The following is a 15,489-nucleotide window of genomic DNA, read 5'->3' as shown; positions in this document are numbered from 1 at the left end:
TTCCTCCTGACTTATCTCTGCGCACTAGCAAAGCCCCAGCTATGATTCCACGTTGTTGCCGGCTTTATTACCTTCCCACAGCAGCTCTTTGACCTCTGCTGCTCCTCTTTTCCCCTCCCGCCCTCATCCATTTTTTAAGGTACTGTGTAGAAAAGAGGGAAATAGCTGGTCTTATTTAATGCCAGAAAAGACAATTAAAAGCAAATTTAAAAAATGCTGCAGGAATATTTACCTTTCAGTCATTAGTGAAATACCAGAGATCCCTAGAGATAATTCAGGCTTATCTGGAACAACTTCCTTACTTTTCACCTTGAAGTAAAATACGAAAATATTGATTACAGGTTAGCATATTAATTGTGCTCTTCACCCTGATATGAACAAAAATGTCACATAATTCTTCACTTAGTCTTTCCAGAAGCTCTCAAAACATTCACAAAATTACAAAGCAGTTTTTCACTGTTTGTGTGAAATTGCTATCTTTAATTTAACTGAGCAAATCTGTGTAGCATTCTTCTGCTCATACTTCATTGAAAGGAAACTGTTTCTAAGAATATTGCTTGACTGTAATTCTGTTTCAGCCCTGTATAAAGTAAGATTATGTACTGTGTATAAGCCTGTTAGTGAGCTATCCAGCTATTTTATCTCCTAAAAATCAATTTAATCACTGAAATTTTCAAGGAACACATCACAAGCTAATATGTCAAGAGCAGCAGCAGTTTTTTAAGTAAGTTATTAACTTTGACTACCACCGTGTGGTTCACTCTAGTATTACATAGTTTTAAATCTGCCAGGCATAAAGGAAAGTTTTTATAATAACTAGTCATTAAGCTGCAGTTCCACTAGATCTACATTACCAGATGGCCTGGGTGGTTCATCTGTCTCCAAATCGAATGCAGAACTTGATCATATGTCTGCCAAACCAGCTGATTTCGATGATACATTGGTTCTAATCACAGCTTTGCCTTACCTTGCACTCAAGTGCAACTGCGGCTCCTGCAGACACACGAGTTGCCTTATACCTACCCAGCAACACGGGTTACAAATCCTTGCTGAAGTAAGTTAGGCAGTGCTTGGCAAATCTAATAGCAACAAGTTATGTGTTGCCATGCTCCTACCCTTACCTACGTTCACTTCAAACTAGCTGGCTAAAATACTTTTACAAGTTTAGATTCACACTGATGACTGTACTCAAGCTACCCCACGAGGAAAGAATAACTCTCTGCTTGCTGCTCTGTAATAAAACCAGGGTGGCACAAAAATGAAAAAATCAACTTAATCTTGGTGAAAACTTCCATGTGAAAGTCATGAAACAGAAATGCTAATCTGGAGTTTTCACAAATACTAAAACTTTAATGACATAAAATAATTAACATACAAGCCAACTAATATGTATTTAATAGTTTGGTGTTCCCTATGTGCTTTATATACTTCAATGATTTTCTAGTAGTTATATAATGCTGAAATTTATAACCCATTTCTTAGAATAATTAGTATAAACATGTTTGAAAGAAGTAATCATTTATAAGCATTTTTTTTTATTTTACTTCTATGTGGTTTCTTCTCTTACCTCCCTTCTGTAAGTTGGCATTTGTATACCCTTTTGTGCTTCATTTAATTCTTTCAGTTTGCTTTTCAGAGTTCTTATTTTATCATCTTGGTTGGAAATAATACATATAAGCTTCCTTTCCTTTTGATTGTTTTTGTCCTCAAGTTGCTTCAATTTCATTCTCTCATTTTCTAACTCTTCCTAAAAAATAATTTTAGAAACACCAGTACAATTAATAGAATTGAGGTCTTTGGAATACCACAAACCAGTCTGGAATAAGCTAAATTAAGCTTCTGCAGCATAAGTAAGGGTCAGTCTTATTGCATTTATTACATTACTAATTTTAAACTGATATTAAAGACCTTCTACTACTATACATAGATGTAACTCAACATACATGATTACTCAAAACAACTGTATGTTCTGAATTTCTAAAAGCAGTATTAGTGTTTATAAAAATGTAAAGACACTCCATTCATTTACTATATCATTTACATTATTTTATATGAAATATAAAAAATAATTTTCATTAATTTCAATCAATCTTAAACAATTCTGAAGAATGTGATATTCTGCAGCTACCTTAATTTTTAAGCAGGCCCAAGTATAGAACCATACAATTACAGAATCACAGAAAATCTCAAGTTAGAAGGGACACGGAAGGATCATTGAGTTCAACTCCTTGCTCCACGCAGGACTATCTAGAACTAAACCATATGACTAAGAGCATTATCCAGACGCTCCTTGAACTCTGAGAGACTTGTTGCCATGACCACTTCCCTGGGGAGCCTGTCCCAGTGAGTGACTGCCTTCCCAGTGAAGAACCTTTCCCTAGTGCCCATCCTGATCTTCCTCTGGTGCAGCTTTATTCCATTCCATCAGGTCTTATCGCTGGTCACCAGAGAGAGATCAGCACCTCCCATTCTGCTGCCCTCCTTGAGGAAGCTGTAGACTGCAGGTCACCTCTGCCTTCTCCAAGACAATCAAACTGAGTGACCTCAGTTGGGCCTCATAAAACTTGCCCTTGAGTCCTTTCATCATCTTGGCCACCCTCCTCTGGACACACTTCAATAGTCTGATGTCCTTCCCATCATGTCGTGCACAAACTGCTCGCAGTACTCGAGCTGGGGCTGTATCAGTGCAGAATAGAGTGGGACAATCACCTCCCTTAACCAGCCAGCGACGCTGTGCTTGATGCACCCCAGAACACAGTTGGCCCTTCTGACTGCCAGGGCACGCTGCTGACTCATATTCAACTTGCCATGAACCCAAGCCCCCAAGATTTCTTTCTGTGGAACAGCTCTCTAGCCTCTCGTCCCCTAATCTGTACGTATAACCAGGATTACATTGTGGATATTGGAATGATATAAAGATTTGTGAAATAAAAAGCAGTGGCTGGCCCCACTTTAACTATCCATCTGCTAATTCATGCAGTTTTTGTGTGTGTGGGCTTTTTGGTGGAATGAAGAATATAAAGGAACAATTTTTTTATATATGCACGAAGATAGTCCTCGCATAATTTTCAAGAAACAATCTATGGTTAAAAACTGTGGCTGTCAGTTCATGAAATCTATAGAAAGAGTAATATTGAACTGTATCAAGTGTCACAAAAAGTGGCCTGAAGCCCCACGTCTGTGCAAGAGAAGTAAGCCCAAAGGGTTAACTCTGCAAGAAGTAATGTAAGTGAAATGAAGTGAGGCAGTTTGTAGGCAGGTAGGGCAAGGTGATAAGGAAGGAAGCAAATAAGTGCTTTTTCAAGAACGTCTGGTTTATTTACAAATGGGACCTAAACAGGGTGAGGTTGTGCATGTGGAGATGAGGGAGGCAGGGGCTCCTCTGCTGGACCATGACGGCCATGGAGGGGTGGGCCCAGCGCTGGTCTGCAGAGACTGGCTTGTTAAGCATGAATGTGTGTGTATGCAGTTGGCACAACAGTTTAGCCTCAAAGAGTTATATTAGCTGGATTAAAAATCAACCCAAACCCAAACCAAACCCCACAGAGAAATGGCTGTGAAGGCATTGGGTTTTTTCTTTAGTTTTGATTGTGACTTTGAATAATAAACCTACAGTAAGACTTTCAATGCAACTCCGGACTTGAGTGGTATCTCAGGGATCCAGATTAGGCCTCTTATGCTCAGTGGGTTCAAAACATTGTTTAAAAATATGTTTCTACCCCAGGAAAACTCCTTAATCCTTACGCTTCTTCCATGCTTTGCACTTCTGTCTGGTGGCGTGGGGAATATATGTATAGTCCTAGGACAGATCAAGAAAGACTTTCTATACTCTTCCAGGGTGGAATCTGCATACGTCAGAGGAGATAAGAATCCAGGGAAGCTGAATCAAAACCCAAATAAAGAGCAAAAGAGAAAAAAGGAGAACAATTTTTTTATATAGTTCTGAAAGAAATCCTAAACAAACTATAAGACTGAAGATTTTAGGCTAAACATCTCATACACCATCTTCTATAACTGATGCTACAGCAGCTAAATTTCATTTCCTCAAATGGAAAAGAATGCCATGAAGAGAATTAATGTAGCATGAAGCACACAGAGTTCAAAGCAAGTTGAGGAAGTATCTGATGAGTAAGAAAAGACCATCTCTAGCGATGTGGGAACAAAATAATTTATATTATGAAGAGATGGAGACATGCATGACAGTATTCTTAAAAGATCTGAAAATATTTTAAAGAAAGTTATAGCAGGGCCAGATGCTAATCATATTTTTATAACCATATAGCTTTTCCATCTTCTTTAAAGACTACAAAGTCACAGTAGCTGTAGTATGGGGAACCACCTTTGCCATTCCAGGAATGGGAAGGCAGTGCTGTGCTATGGTGTGGGTTCACAGACCCTAGGCTAGCACTGAGCCATTCCGTCACTGGGATCCCAAATATTAGAATCATAGAATGTTTTGGATTGGAAGGGACCTTGAACAGTCATCTAGTTCAACCCCCCTGCAGTGAGCAGGAACATCTTCAACTAGATCAGGTTGTGCAGAGCCCTGTCCAACCCATCCTTGAATATTTGCAGGGATGGGGCCTCCAGCACCTCTCTGGGCAACCTATTCCAATGTTTCACTACTCTCATAGTAAATAATTTCTTCCTTATAGCTAGTCTGACCATTCCACTGTCAGTTTTCATTTCCCATTTAAAAAGCCAAAGGGACACAGCTTCCCCTGTGTGTTCCTTTGAAAATGATTTGCTGGAAATTCAAACATTTAGGAAAAAGGTTATGGAAGCTGTGCTACAGCATTGGTCTGCATGCACATGATTTATCTCTTTGGGACTATCACAGCTCCAAATAACACGTGGGCTTTCAAAAGCTTTCAGATAACTGGGAGGATGAGGTAATGGCCAGTAGTTCTCTTCCATTTCTCCTACATTCTCCTGCAGGAAGTGGGAACAAGATTTAAGCAAGTGGTGAGAAAAGCCACGTGGGAAACAATGTTAGAAGAGCAATAAAGATCTATCAGTACCTACTGATGTAAATCATCATTCTTGTGCACAGTCAGGATATCACACCAGGAAAAACACCGGAGAAATGATTACACCTTTTGGGATCTTTCAATAATACAGCCCTTAATAGCTTGATGGTCTTACAGTTTCTAATACTGACTAAATTGGAGTATTTGCAACAATGCGGTAACGTTTATAAACTGGCTGAAGTTTATAAAGCTAATGTCATAACAACTAAGTATGTCACACAGGTCATACTTGCTCTTTTAAGTACTTGGCCACACAATGAATCTTTTAACCATGCTGGGTTACGAACAGATCAATGTCTTTTTCTTTTGGAGAGGCTTTATAGGATCAGAGGATAATTCAAATTAGAAGGGACCTTACGGGTTCTTTAGCTCCTAATCAAAGCAGGGGGGTTGGAACTAGATGATCTTTGAGGTGCCTTCCAACCTAAATCATTCTATGATTCTATGATGTCTGATCAGGTTACTCAATTTGGTCTTGAATTCCCCAAGGATGGAGACTGCACAACCTGCTTAAACTGCCTGTTGTCTCTCATCCTCTCGCCATGTACCTTTGTCTGGCTCCGTCTTCCTGATAACCATAAAGTGGCCATCAGAAAGCTGTTAGCGTCCTCTGAAGCCATGTCTTCTCCACGCTGGACAAGTCCAGTTTCTGCGGCTTCTTCTCGTGGGGTATGTACTCAAAGCTCCCAAACATCTCAGTGGGGCCTCTGCTGAACTCACCCTAGTTTATCAATGTACTTCCTGTACTAGGGGTCTCTGACCTGGGTGTAGTATTCCAGATGCAGTCCAGTGACTGCTGAATAGAGGGAGATGATACTCGCTTCCCCGGGTTTGCTCTCTGTGCTCCTGTGAATACAGCCCAAGAAGCTGCTGCCCTTCTTTTCTGCCAGGACAAACCGCTGGCTCACGCTGTCTAAGACCCCAGCTCCTTTCCAGCAAAGCTGCTCCACAGCCAGTCCGTCCCCAGGACCGTACTGCTGCAGAGGCAGGGGCTTTTATTTTTCCCTCAAGTGTGCTTTAATGACCTGTTTCCGTGGTGTCCCCCGAACAAACAGTCAAGTGGTTTCACGGAAAAATACGATTCAACCATAAGTGGTCTCAGGGACTATGAACTGTAACTTTTAAAAGTTTAACTACAAACTCTTATTTATTATTGCTTTATTATTTATAGCGTAAACAGATGAAATAATACAATAAAAGGCTACTGATACCAGAATTTCTTCTGTCAGGTAAAAGGGCCCACCTAATCGTACTGCATACATCATACGAGCAGCAAAGAACAGCTAAATGCACAAAATTGTCAGCCAGCATAAAATCACGAAGTACAGTTTTCTCTGCATCAAAGATAGGAAACAACGTGACAGTAAAGACGCTGGTATTGACTGGAACATGCAACTCTACAGGACCGCTGCAGTAGCTGCTCTTAGCTAGGTAATTCATTTTATAACACCATAATTTTGAGCACAAAGACAACTACCATACATCTGGCATTCATCTGCTTATGTCCTGCACAAAAAAAAGACCTGAACATTTATTGCAGGATGAACGGTTTAGTATACAGTACACAACTTTCATTCAGGATGCACAGTTTCCTCTTCTTTTGCATGGCACAAGAAATTCTGATCAACAAACTCCACGCTGAGCTTCTTGACCCAGGAAAAATACGAACATTTTCTTGTTACAGGTATTGTCTTTAGCTTCATGTTTTATGGAGTTTACAAGGATTCTGATATCTGGCTGTACTTAAAAAAGCATGCATAAGAAGCTTTACTCGTCATTGTCTAATCTTGCTTACTAAGGTTTTCTGTTTGCTAGACAGCTCTGGCTCTGAAACGGTAACTCTATGCACATTCTTCCTAGTTAAAAAAGTTTAGCCAGACTGTACTTAAACAAGCAGCAATTTAGGTCCCTGTGGTCTCCTCAAGCAGGGGACTGAAAAAAATCTGATAATCTTGTATATAGTTTGGTACTAACTGCCAAGCCAGTCTGGTCTACTCACCTCTTTCACTGACCATGAATGTGAAAAAACCAAACAAACCCCAAACCATTTTATGACACGCTGGTAACAGAATTTGACAACTATGGCTACCCCTTAGAAAACACAGAACAGATAACCCCTCCCTAATTTGAAACCTTGGAAATTTCAACTCTAACCATGCACCTCAATTCAGGATTTCTATGAACTTTACTGGAGGACAGAATATAGTCCACTGAGAAATCCCATTGGACTTAGCAAAAGACAGTTTCAACAGGTAATGATAGACCCAGGCACCTCCAGCCATGGGAGAGACTCTGAGTTTCAAGGAAGGAGAGGGAGAAACAATAACACTTTAAAGACTAAACCCATAATTTATTATCTGGTACTGTACATTTTGCAAGCCTGACATTTTTGGTGGAGAAGTAGAATAAAGCAGTTAATACTACAGAGGACAGTGACTGTAGATATAATTTATTTGGTTCAGAGCAAAATAAAATGTGATTATAAAAGTACAGGATTTCAAATAGAATATTTGAGCTCCCGAATTTCAATAGCTGAAAAGCTAATACTTTATTGAATTAGACACAAGAAAACTATACTGGACCAATAATGGGATGATGGATTTTTGGTCTAACAGATGTCAAAATATTATATCTAGAGAATAGTACAAGGCAACAGGAGGCATTCATGATACATCCTTTAATAAATTCCCAGACCTCCTTAGTACTAGTTTGTATGTATTTATTAACTCTCAACAGATTTCTCTTCCATCAAGTTATCCAATTTTCCCTTGAAGCAGGAAGTTCCACTAGTTGACTATCTATGAGCATCTTTTGCCCCTTCTCCTCCCTTTTTTTTAACATGCCACTTTTTTTTTTTTTAACTTTTACTTCATTTATTCAGAAATCAGTGAAGTAGGAACTCTTAAGGTAACTTAATGTGGTCCTGGTGATTTTTTACTGTTCCTTTCTCCCACCTTGCTCCATAGATTCATTCTACGCATTTTACCTTTTTATCCATCCTACATCGGAAGTTCTGCATTTAAAAAGTACAAAAATTGGCAGATGCCATCAAAAGCATTTCTCACAAAACAATTTCCCATCATTTTCAACAGGAAGTTGGAGTTACGTGGTTCTCCTCCTCTGAGTTCGTTCAATAAAATGAGGAGCTGTGTACAGAGACTGCTGTCAGTCACCACTCAGAGCCAGCCCGTGAATGGCACGGCCAAGACACAGCCAAGGCTACGAGAAGTATGTGTTCCTCTGCTGCACTTCTCAACATCTTGGTGTCACTCTTGCCAGGTTAGCGGAAGCACCAAACATTAGGGTCCTCCTTACGACAAAAGGATGGTGCAAAGACGGCCACGTGCCTCTGCAGAAGCCAGCCCTGCTCTGGTCAAACATATTCTCCTCCAGGTCCGTGCTCTCAACACTTAAAACTAAAACAGCTATGACATTCCCAGAAACAGGAACACAAAATAGGCTGGGTCAACCTGATTTGGCAGGGGTTTAGATCTCTACTGATCCTCTCCTGCACAATCCTTATTTGTAAAGCGCTGTGCCTGGGTCTAAATGCAGACAGACTGTATAGTTGACAGCTGATTCTGCATGGAGTTATCTCAGAAATATTTCTGTTCATGGCACAGATGAAGCAAAATCTAGGTGAACTGCCTATTACTGAGAGGTAACTGCAATAACTGACTACACAAAAAAGTACAGATGAAGAAAAGTAACATATTCCATCAAGAAAATGTCCCCGGAAATAATGATTCCAGCTCCTCATGCATTGCCTGTAATGTTCTGTACAGATCACATAATTTCTCAGTGTTTCCCCACAAGAAGAGCATTAAACCCAGCTCCCTTTCTCTTACTTTATATGACCAAGTTACTTAAAACTATTGTCCTTCAGGAAGCATTCAGAAACAAGAATATGAAATATTAGACTTGGTCAGGTCTCCATGTGCAACTGTAAGACATATTTTTTTTCCAAATAAAGACAGAGAAATGCAAAAATATGCAAAAATGTTCCATCAAAGAATTAACTCTTCAGCTGTGTTGTATTCCAAATAAATGCAAAGATTAGGAAAGAAATGACATCTTGCGATTACAGATTCTAGCACAGAAAAATTATATAAAGACTTTTTAAATAGAAAAAGAGTGCATATAAATCTTTGGTAACAGTACATTTAAAATGTTTGCAAAGACTTAGTATCAAATGGGATTCTTCAAGATAATCAAGCAAGCATCGGTAATCTAATAAAATCAACATTTCTGATAAAAAAAGCATTTCTGTGAATTTAGAATAATTTATTTGTTTAGAGCTCATGTTTAGGAAACAAATCCTGAAATTAATTCTTATTAAAGGGCATAAGGGTCTTTTTACAAGCCTTAGAGTGCCCCTGCTATGGAGATTCATATCAAAAATCAAGAGATTTTACATTACAAGACAGTTCGCAAAAAACCACAGACTTAGGATGCGAACAACACAACTTTATGCATCCCTGTCTTTTCTCAATATGCAAAATCCATTCAAGGTTCTTCCCATTTACTCTGCACTACTGTTACTGCCAACAGGCTACAGTGAAAAATCTCAGTGTTACTTCAGTGAAGAGGGGCAGAAAAGTCATCATATTCCAACTGGCTGTTTAAAAACCGAACAAAGCATCAGCGTCTCCAGAGGAATGGATCATTCACTTTCCACTCCATCACTCTTGAGTGCATTCTCGATTTCTTGCAAAAAATACACAGACTGGTTGCAACGTGAAAAGCTCTTGTGAGAGATCTTGACCACTGGTTTTGGCAGGTTAAGAAATAAATAAGCAAATAAGTTGCTACTTTATGATCAAAAGTATTCTAGGGAGCTCGATGGCCAAATATTCATTGTGCTTGGAAGGATCACTTAAGTTTACGTAAGGAGACCACAGTGGCACAAGATTCACGCATTTCAGGTGAGGATTTTGTATCAGAAGTGCAGTTCAAAGACACTAGTAAAAATCTCCCTTATCCCTTTAGATTCTCACAGTAAAATCACAGGGCAAATGTGATCTGATGTTAAACATATTGCAGGCGACCATACCTTTAAGAGCTTTTCTCTTTGCTTTGCTAGGTTCAGTTTCTCAGCGAGCTGGCTGAAAGATAAGTTGGAGGTTTCGATGTCTTCGTGCATCAGAATATAGGGATGCGCATTACCTTTAAAAAAAAAAAAGCAGCTGCTTGTCACTGCATTTTTCCCCAACAAGCTTCTAAGTATAAACAAAATTTAAAGAAGTCAGGCTTATATTAACTTCTTTTTTTTTTTTTGAGCAAGCTTTCATATTCAACAAGCAAGAGAAGCCCAATTCCAATGCAAGACTAAACCAGCAATACAGAATGCACATCAGAGAATCACAGAATGTGCGGGGTTGGAAGGGACCTCGAAAGGTCATCTAGTCCAACTCCCCTGCCAGAGCAGGATCACCTGGAGTAAGTCACGCAGGAACGCGTCCAGACGGGTATTATTAAAAATGAAAGCCAACCACTTTGCTAGTATTTACGAAAACCAGGAGTGTTAGGCTAGTGTGAATAAATATTTAATGAGCATGGCAGATCAACACATGGTTACTTTGACTCTTTTCTCTTATTTGTGTAATACAGTTAAACAGTGGAAAACTATCCAACGACTATTGGATTTGAAAGAGAATTACCTGCTTATAAAGCTTTGGTTCTCCAATAAGATTGGCATCACAAGACTCATCTAACACAAAAGATATAATCATAGCACTCGCACCTGAGCTAAAGTTATTAACAGATAATTGTAAAACTAATATGCAACAATCTTTAATTCTAGCAAATGATTTGAACCCATATTTGCTTACACTAGAGCCAACAAAAGTGATGAAGTTTCTACCTCTAAAGAAAATCTCACCATTTCTTGAGGAGGATAAAGAGAGACCCAGAAGTGTTTCATTTTATAAATAGATTTTGAAACTGCACATTTGTGTTAACTCTCACATTCACAGAAAAGTATGATACTGCTTTGAGAAACGTGTATTGTCAAAAATGAAGCAACAAAGTCAGAACTATTCACCAGCGCAACACAGCATAAAAAGAAATAATGTGCAAACTGGAGTACGTACCTCTATTAGCATTCAGAGCAGCTAACTGTGACTTCAGTTTTGCAATAATGCTGTTCTGAAGCTCTATCTTTTCCTGCTGTTCACGTATTTGCTGCATGTAGTTTTCTGTCTGCAAATATAATTTAATTAGCATTAATCTTATTCTGTTTTGACTAGGGGTCTCCTGTTTGGCATATAAAAAGTAGCTCTGATTTTTAAAGATAATTGTAGTTGTGGGCCTCTGGGTGAAAACCCAACTACAGTCATGTTTGGCAAGTCCATATTTTTGAGACTGCACTGACTAGAAAGGGTATTAAAGGAAAAAAATCCTGATTCTCAGTAACTGCTTCAACTGTTGTGAAGGCAGCTGTAAAGGATAGTTTTAAGTTAGGATTTAAGTTAGGATTCTTCAGTCACAGCCATAGAACACCTCAGGTTTAGAATTTTAGTATTCTTCAGAATACTAAATTCTTCAGAATACTAACTCTTCAGTTAGTTTATCTATAGAAAGATGCAATTTTCTTTCCCCATATTTTCTAACAAATAAATTGTATAAAAATAGGCTTTCAGAAAGATAGATTTTACATGGAAAACAACAACATTGCTTATTCTGTGCAACAGATATTCTGTGAATAACTTTAACTGCCTGTGAACAGTTTTGCCCATTCCTTTGAATGTAGTAAAGTTGTTTTTCTAATCTAGAAAGCAGGGTGAGGGGAAAGCAAGCAAGCAAGCTGCTCCATTCTTCATCTAGCTATACTCCATCTCATACTATAAATAGGCCATACAGAGCCTGATAAGACTGCTCACATTTCACCAAAACGTATAAATATTGTTAGGCAGCCAGTTAATTGAACAATTGCTCAGGTGGCAGGAATATGCTAATATTTCAAAACTATTATTTCATTAGCACGTGCCTAATGTTGCAGTTAGTGTAGTGCTAAAGGCAAGCAACAAAACTTGTGAAGTCCCGGCAAAGAAACTTACAGGAATGCATTAAATTTTTCTGAAATTAAGAATATGTCTATTAGTGAACAGGTCATGACGTGGGACAGGACTAGGCATTGTTTTCATATCTGTTCATAGTTTAACCATATTGCTATCTAATTCTCAAATATCAGTCACATTTTAATTCCACACCCCTCTACTGCCCAATGTGCTTGACTGTAAAGGAGGGGAAAAAAAAAAATCTACAATCAAAATTTATTTTAAAAGTCCAGGTAGCAGTTGTACTATAAGAGTTTATTTAAAAAAAAAAAAAAGTGATCAAAGAGCAGTACACTCCAGCAGCTACAAGAGACCTCATGAAGCAGAAAAATCACTGAGAACCAAATTGAAAATGTACAACAGCAATGTCTTGTCAACACTTCTGTACAGAGCACAGACATGACAGCTAAAACAGACAGAAGAGAAGATGCTTTTGACAGCCAGTGTGCACAAATTATTCCTTGAGTCAGATGGCAGCAACAAGTTACCATCTAGAAGATCTGCATGACAACCAACCATCCATCTGTATCAAACACCATCTGGCCGAGATGACTCTGGCTTCTGTGTGCTTGACATGGCTCCCAGCTCTAGAGACTGGCAAAACAAGTGGCCTATCGGTAACTTAAGTAGTAAACTGTTAACAACAGAATGGTGGACAATCCAACAACGTGTGAAGGCCACACAATGAACAGAGGAAGTTACTAAAGTAAAGCACTGTACTAAGGTCATTAAAAAAACCAGGAGTTCGGTCAAAAAAACCTGAAAAGCAACAGAAACAAAAAAAACCCCACAACTAATGATAGTATCAACTCTTCTTGAAAAAAATTCTTTCATTCTCTTTTGAGGTCATGGAATCCAGCTACTGAAAGCTGGATTAGGACAAAAGTTTGAACTGGTAGCAATTGTTTATGAAAGGCTTTAGTTTTTAATTTCTGAACCGGAGAAAATGCAGGGAAAAATCCTGCATGCATTTAGTTCCCTTAACACTGGTGATCTCACACACTTCTCTGGTTTTCTTCCATAGAGTTCAGAAAGGCTGTCGCCTGACCTTGTACGCGCTGTCTTGGTTATCGGCCAGAAGTTTGTTTCATGTACTGTAAGATGACCCAGGAGTGTTAAATTGACTGGTTTTCCTTTAAATAATTAATTGCTCATCATGAGAGACAGAACTTAATCCCAAACATTCTAAAATGTGTTGCCTTTTGTTAAGTTCGTTGAAATTTCAGCGCAAAATATATCCGCTTGAGTTTCTTAAGTACGGAAAACGCTACAAAGTCGCACCAGCACTGCTGCACCAAACTATGACCTCTCAGACCGCACAGCGGGTGATGGCACATGCCTGACCATACCTGTTCTGCCGTTCCACTTATTTTGCCATGCAAGGAGGTGGCAAGATTGTGTCCAAATACCAGAATTTTCTCCTGTAGACTCTGCCCTGGTCCCAGTTCTACTACTGCTTCCATAACGTGACACCAAGTATGGTTCATCTGCCTCTGAACAACGGCCCAGCCTACCAGTTCAATGGAAGTATCAAAGAGTCCCATAGCATCAAAATATTAAAGCCTTCCTGTAACAGAGGTTCCTTTGCTGGGCAGAATACACACGATAAAATTAGCATGACAAAGCCCCAAACTGCCAGTTTTGTGACATGCTGGCACACATGATGAGGAGTCCTAGAGGAGTTTCAGCTGAAGTAATGTATTCTACAACAGATATAGGTAAAAATTCTAAGGTGCTTCTTACTTGTCAGAATGCCTCCAGAATCTTTCTGTTACTTCATAATTAAAGAATAATTGTACAGATTATTGTTTTTAAAAAAAATCAGTACTTATTGTACTTATTTTAAGTTAAGTTTGCTCTAAATGTTTTAACAGACAAACTCTCTTGCCCTAATAGCTTCATAGCACTTAGCATATTAAGAGTCTTTGGCCTTTACATCAAGTAAACCAGTAATTCATATGTCATGCCTTCCTATTAACACAAAAATTACTTAATTGAAGCTATTTACATTAATAATTGAAAAAGTATTGCTTTAGTAAAGCAAATTAATTTTCAAAAAGTACTTCATCAAGATTAGGTAAATTTTATATACATCTTTGCTGGTTAAATTAAAAGACTTCATTAATCCTCCGAAAGAGACAACAGTTTTCTCGCCTTCAAAACTACAAAAAAGTTAAAGTTCAAAAACCTGTTACCCTCCTACTACATTCACAGCCTAATAAGTTACTCTGCAGCGTACTGGCCTGGTTTCACAACGGCAATTTCCACTTTTAACAGATGCACTAAAGTGTGTGTAGCTAAAGTGAACCCGAAATCTACGTGTACCACAACCCTCCAGGGGAAGGATGGCTTTAAAGGTGCAATTCAGAGCCCAACACATACTTTTTGCTGGAGTTCTTTCACAGCATGGTCTCTATCCATGCAGGCTTGGCGATAGGCTTCATACGCTTTGTTAAGCTGCTCTCCAATGTTTTTGTCCATAATTCCCAAAGTTGTTTCATCACTGAAAAGACGGTCGAGTTAACAGACCTGAGAAGTAGTCAGACGGAAAAAAAAAGAGAATTCTAAGAAACAGAAGTATGTAACTCAAACCATATGTAACATGACTTGTATTAATATCAAATTCAAGTAATATGTGCAGTATGTTTGAGCATTAACTCACATAATAGTTAACTCTGCTCACCTCAACATTTAGTTTTATGTCCAGGAAGCAAGTTAACTCTGAATAAAATTCAGGGTGTCCAGAATGTGTAAATGTATGTGTAGTTACAGTGTTTTAGGGCTGAGACTTAAAATTGGTGCAGATCTCCAGTTACCTGATTCTATGACAGTTCCAACAGTTTAATGTTTACTCAATTGTGAAACAACAGATAGCATTAAAAAAACCCCCAAATTCAAACAAAACTCAGCTTCTGGCATTAGGTAATAAAAAGATAAAAGCTTAATAACATTAGGTCACATGAATCTATCTTATTCTATGCCATATTTGAAAATGGCAACAGTAGCAACACTGTGAGGTGAATGAAAACATCTTTTATCTAAAAATCAGTAATACCAACCAGCAGAAATTAGCAAGACTGAGACCTCTTAACACAATACTATCAACTTTTTACACTTTGTCAACAATTTCAATAACAATTCCTGCAACTACAGCTCATGAACTTCTACACATAAGACTACAACACTATTAAATGTCATGGGCTTCAGTTTCAAGACAGTGATCTTTGCAATCACAGATCCTTTGCTTCTACAGAATATATGACATTATCATAATGTAAGTACAGTAGAGGACAGGTTAGTGAAATCACAAAAAAAACCCCACCGCAACCCCAAAGTACCAAGATTAAGAACAAAAAAATTAAATCAGTAATTCACATTTCTTCTCCTGATACTTAAAGTCT

The 15,489-nt window shown here is 38.5% G+C and overlaps 1 protein-coding gene across 1 annotated transcript in view; it reads right to left on the bottom strand.

Moving 5' to 3' along the window:
- The window catches only part of TANK (TRAF family member-associated NFKB activator), a 23,782-nt gene extending 9,160 nt beyond the window's left edge, over positions 1–14,622 (bottom strand). The window contains exons 1-5 of the mRNA XM_009874419.1: positions 14,471–14,622; positions 11,123–11,231; positions 10,084–10,196; positions 1,568–1,747; positions 233–309 (exon numbers count right to left, since the gene is read on the bottom strand). Coding sequence (XP_009872721.1) covers positions 233–309; positions 1,568–1,747; positions 10,084–10,196; positions 11,123–11,231; positions 14,471–14,569 — 578 coding nt within the window. The 5' untranslated portion in view covers positions 14,570–14,622. The remainder of the gene's footprint in view (positions 1–232; positions 310–1,567; positions 1,748–10,083; positions 10,197–11,122; positions 11,232–14,470) is intronic.
- Between the last annotated feature and the right edge of the window lie 867 nt (positions 14,623–15,489).

The sequence above is a fragment of the Apaloderma vittatum genome, unplaced genomic scaffold (assembly GCF_000703405.1).
Source record: "Apaloderma vittatum isolate BGI_N311 unplaced genomic scaffold, ASM70340v1 scaffold22968, whole genome shotgun sequence".
In the NCBI taxonomy this organism is placed as follows: Eukaryota; Metazoa; Chordata; class Aves; order Trogoniformes; family Trogonidae; genus Apaloderma; species Apaloderma vittatum.
This window is presented reverse-complemented; position numbering and strand designations above follow the sequence as displayed.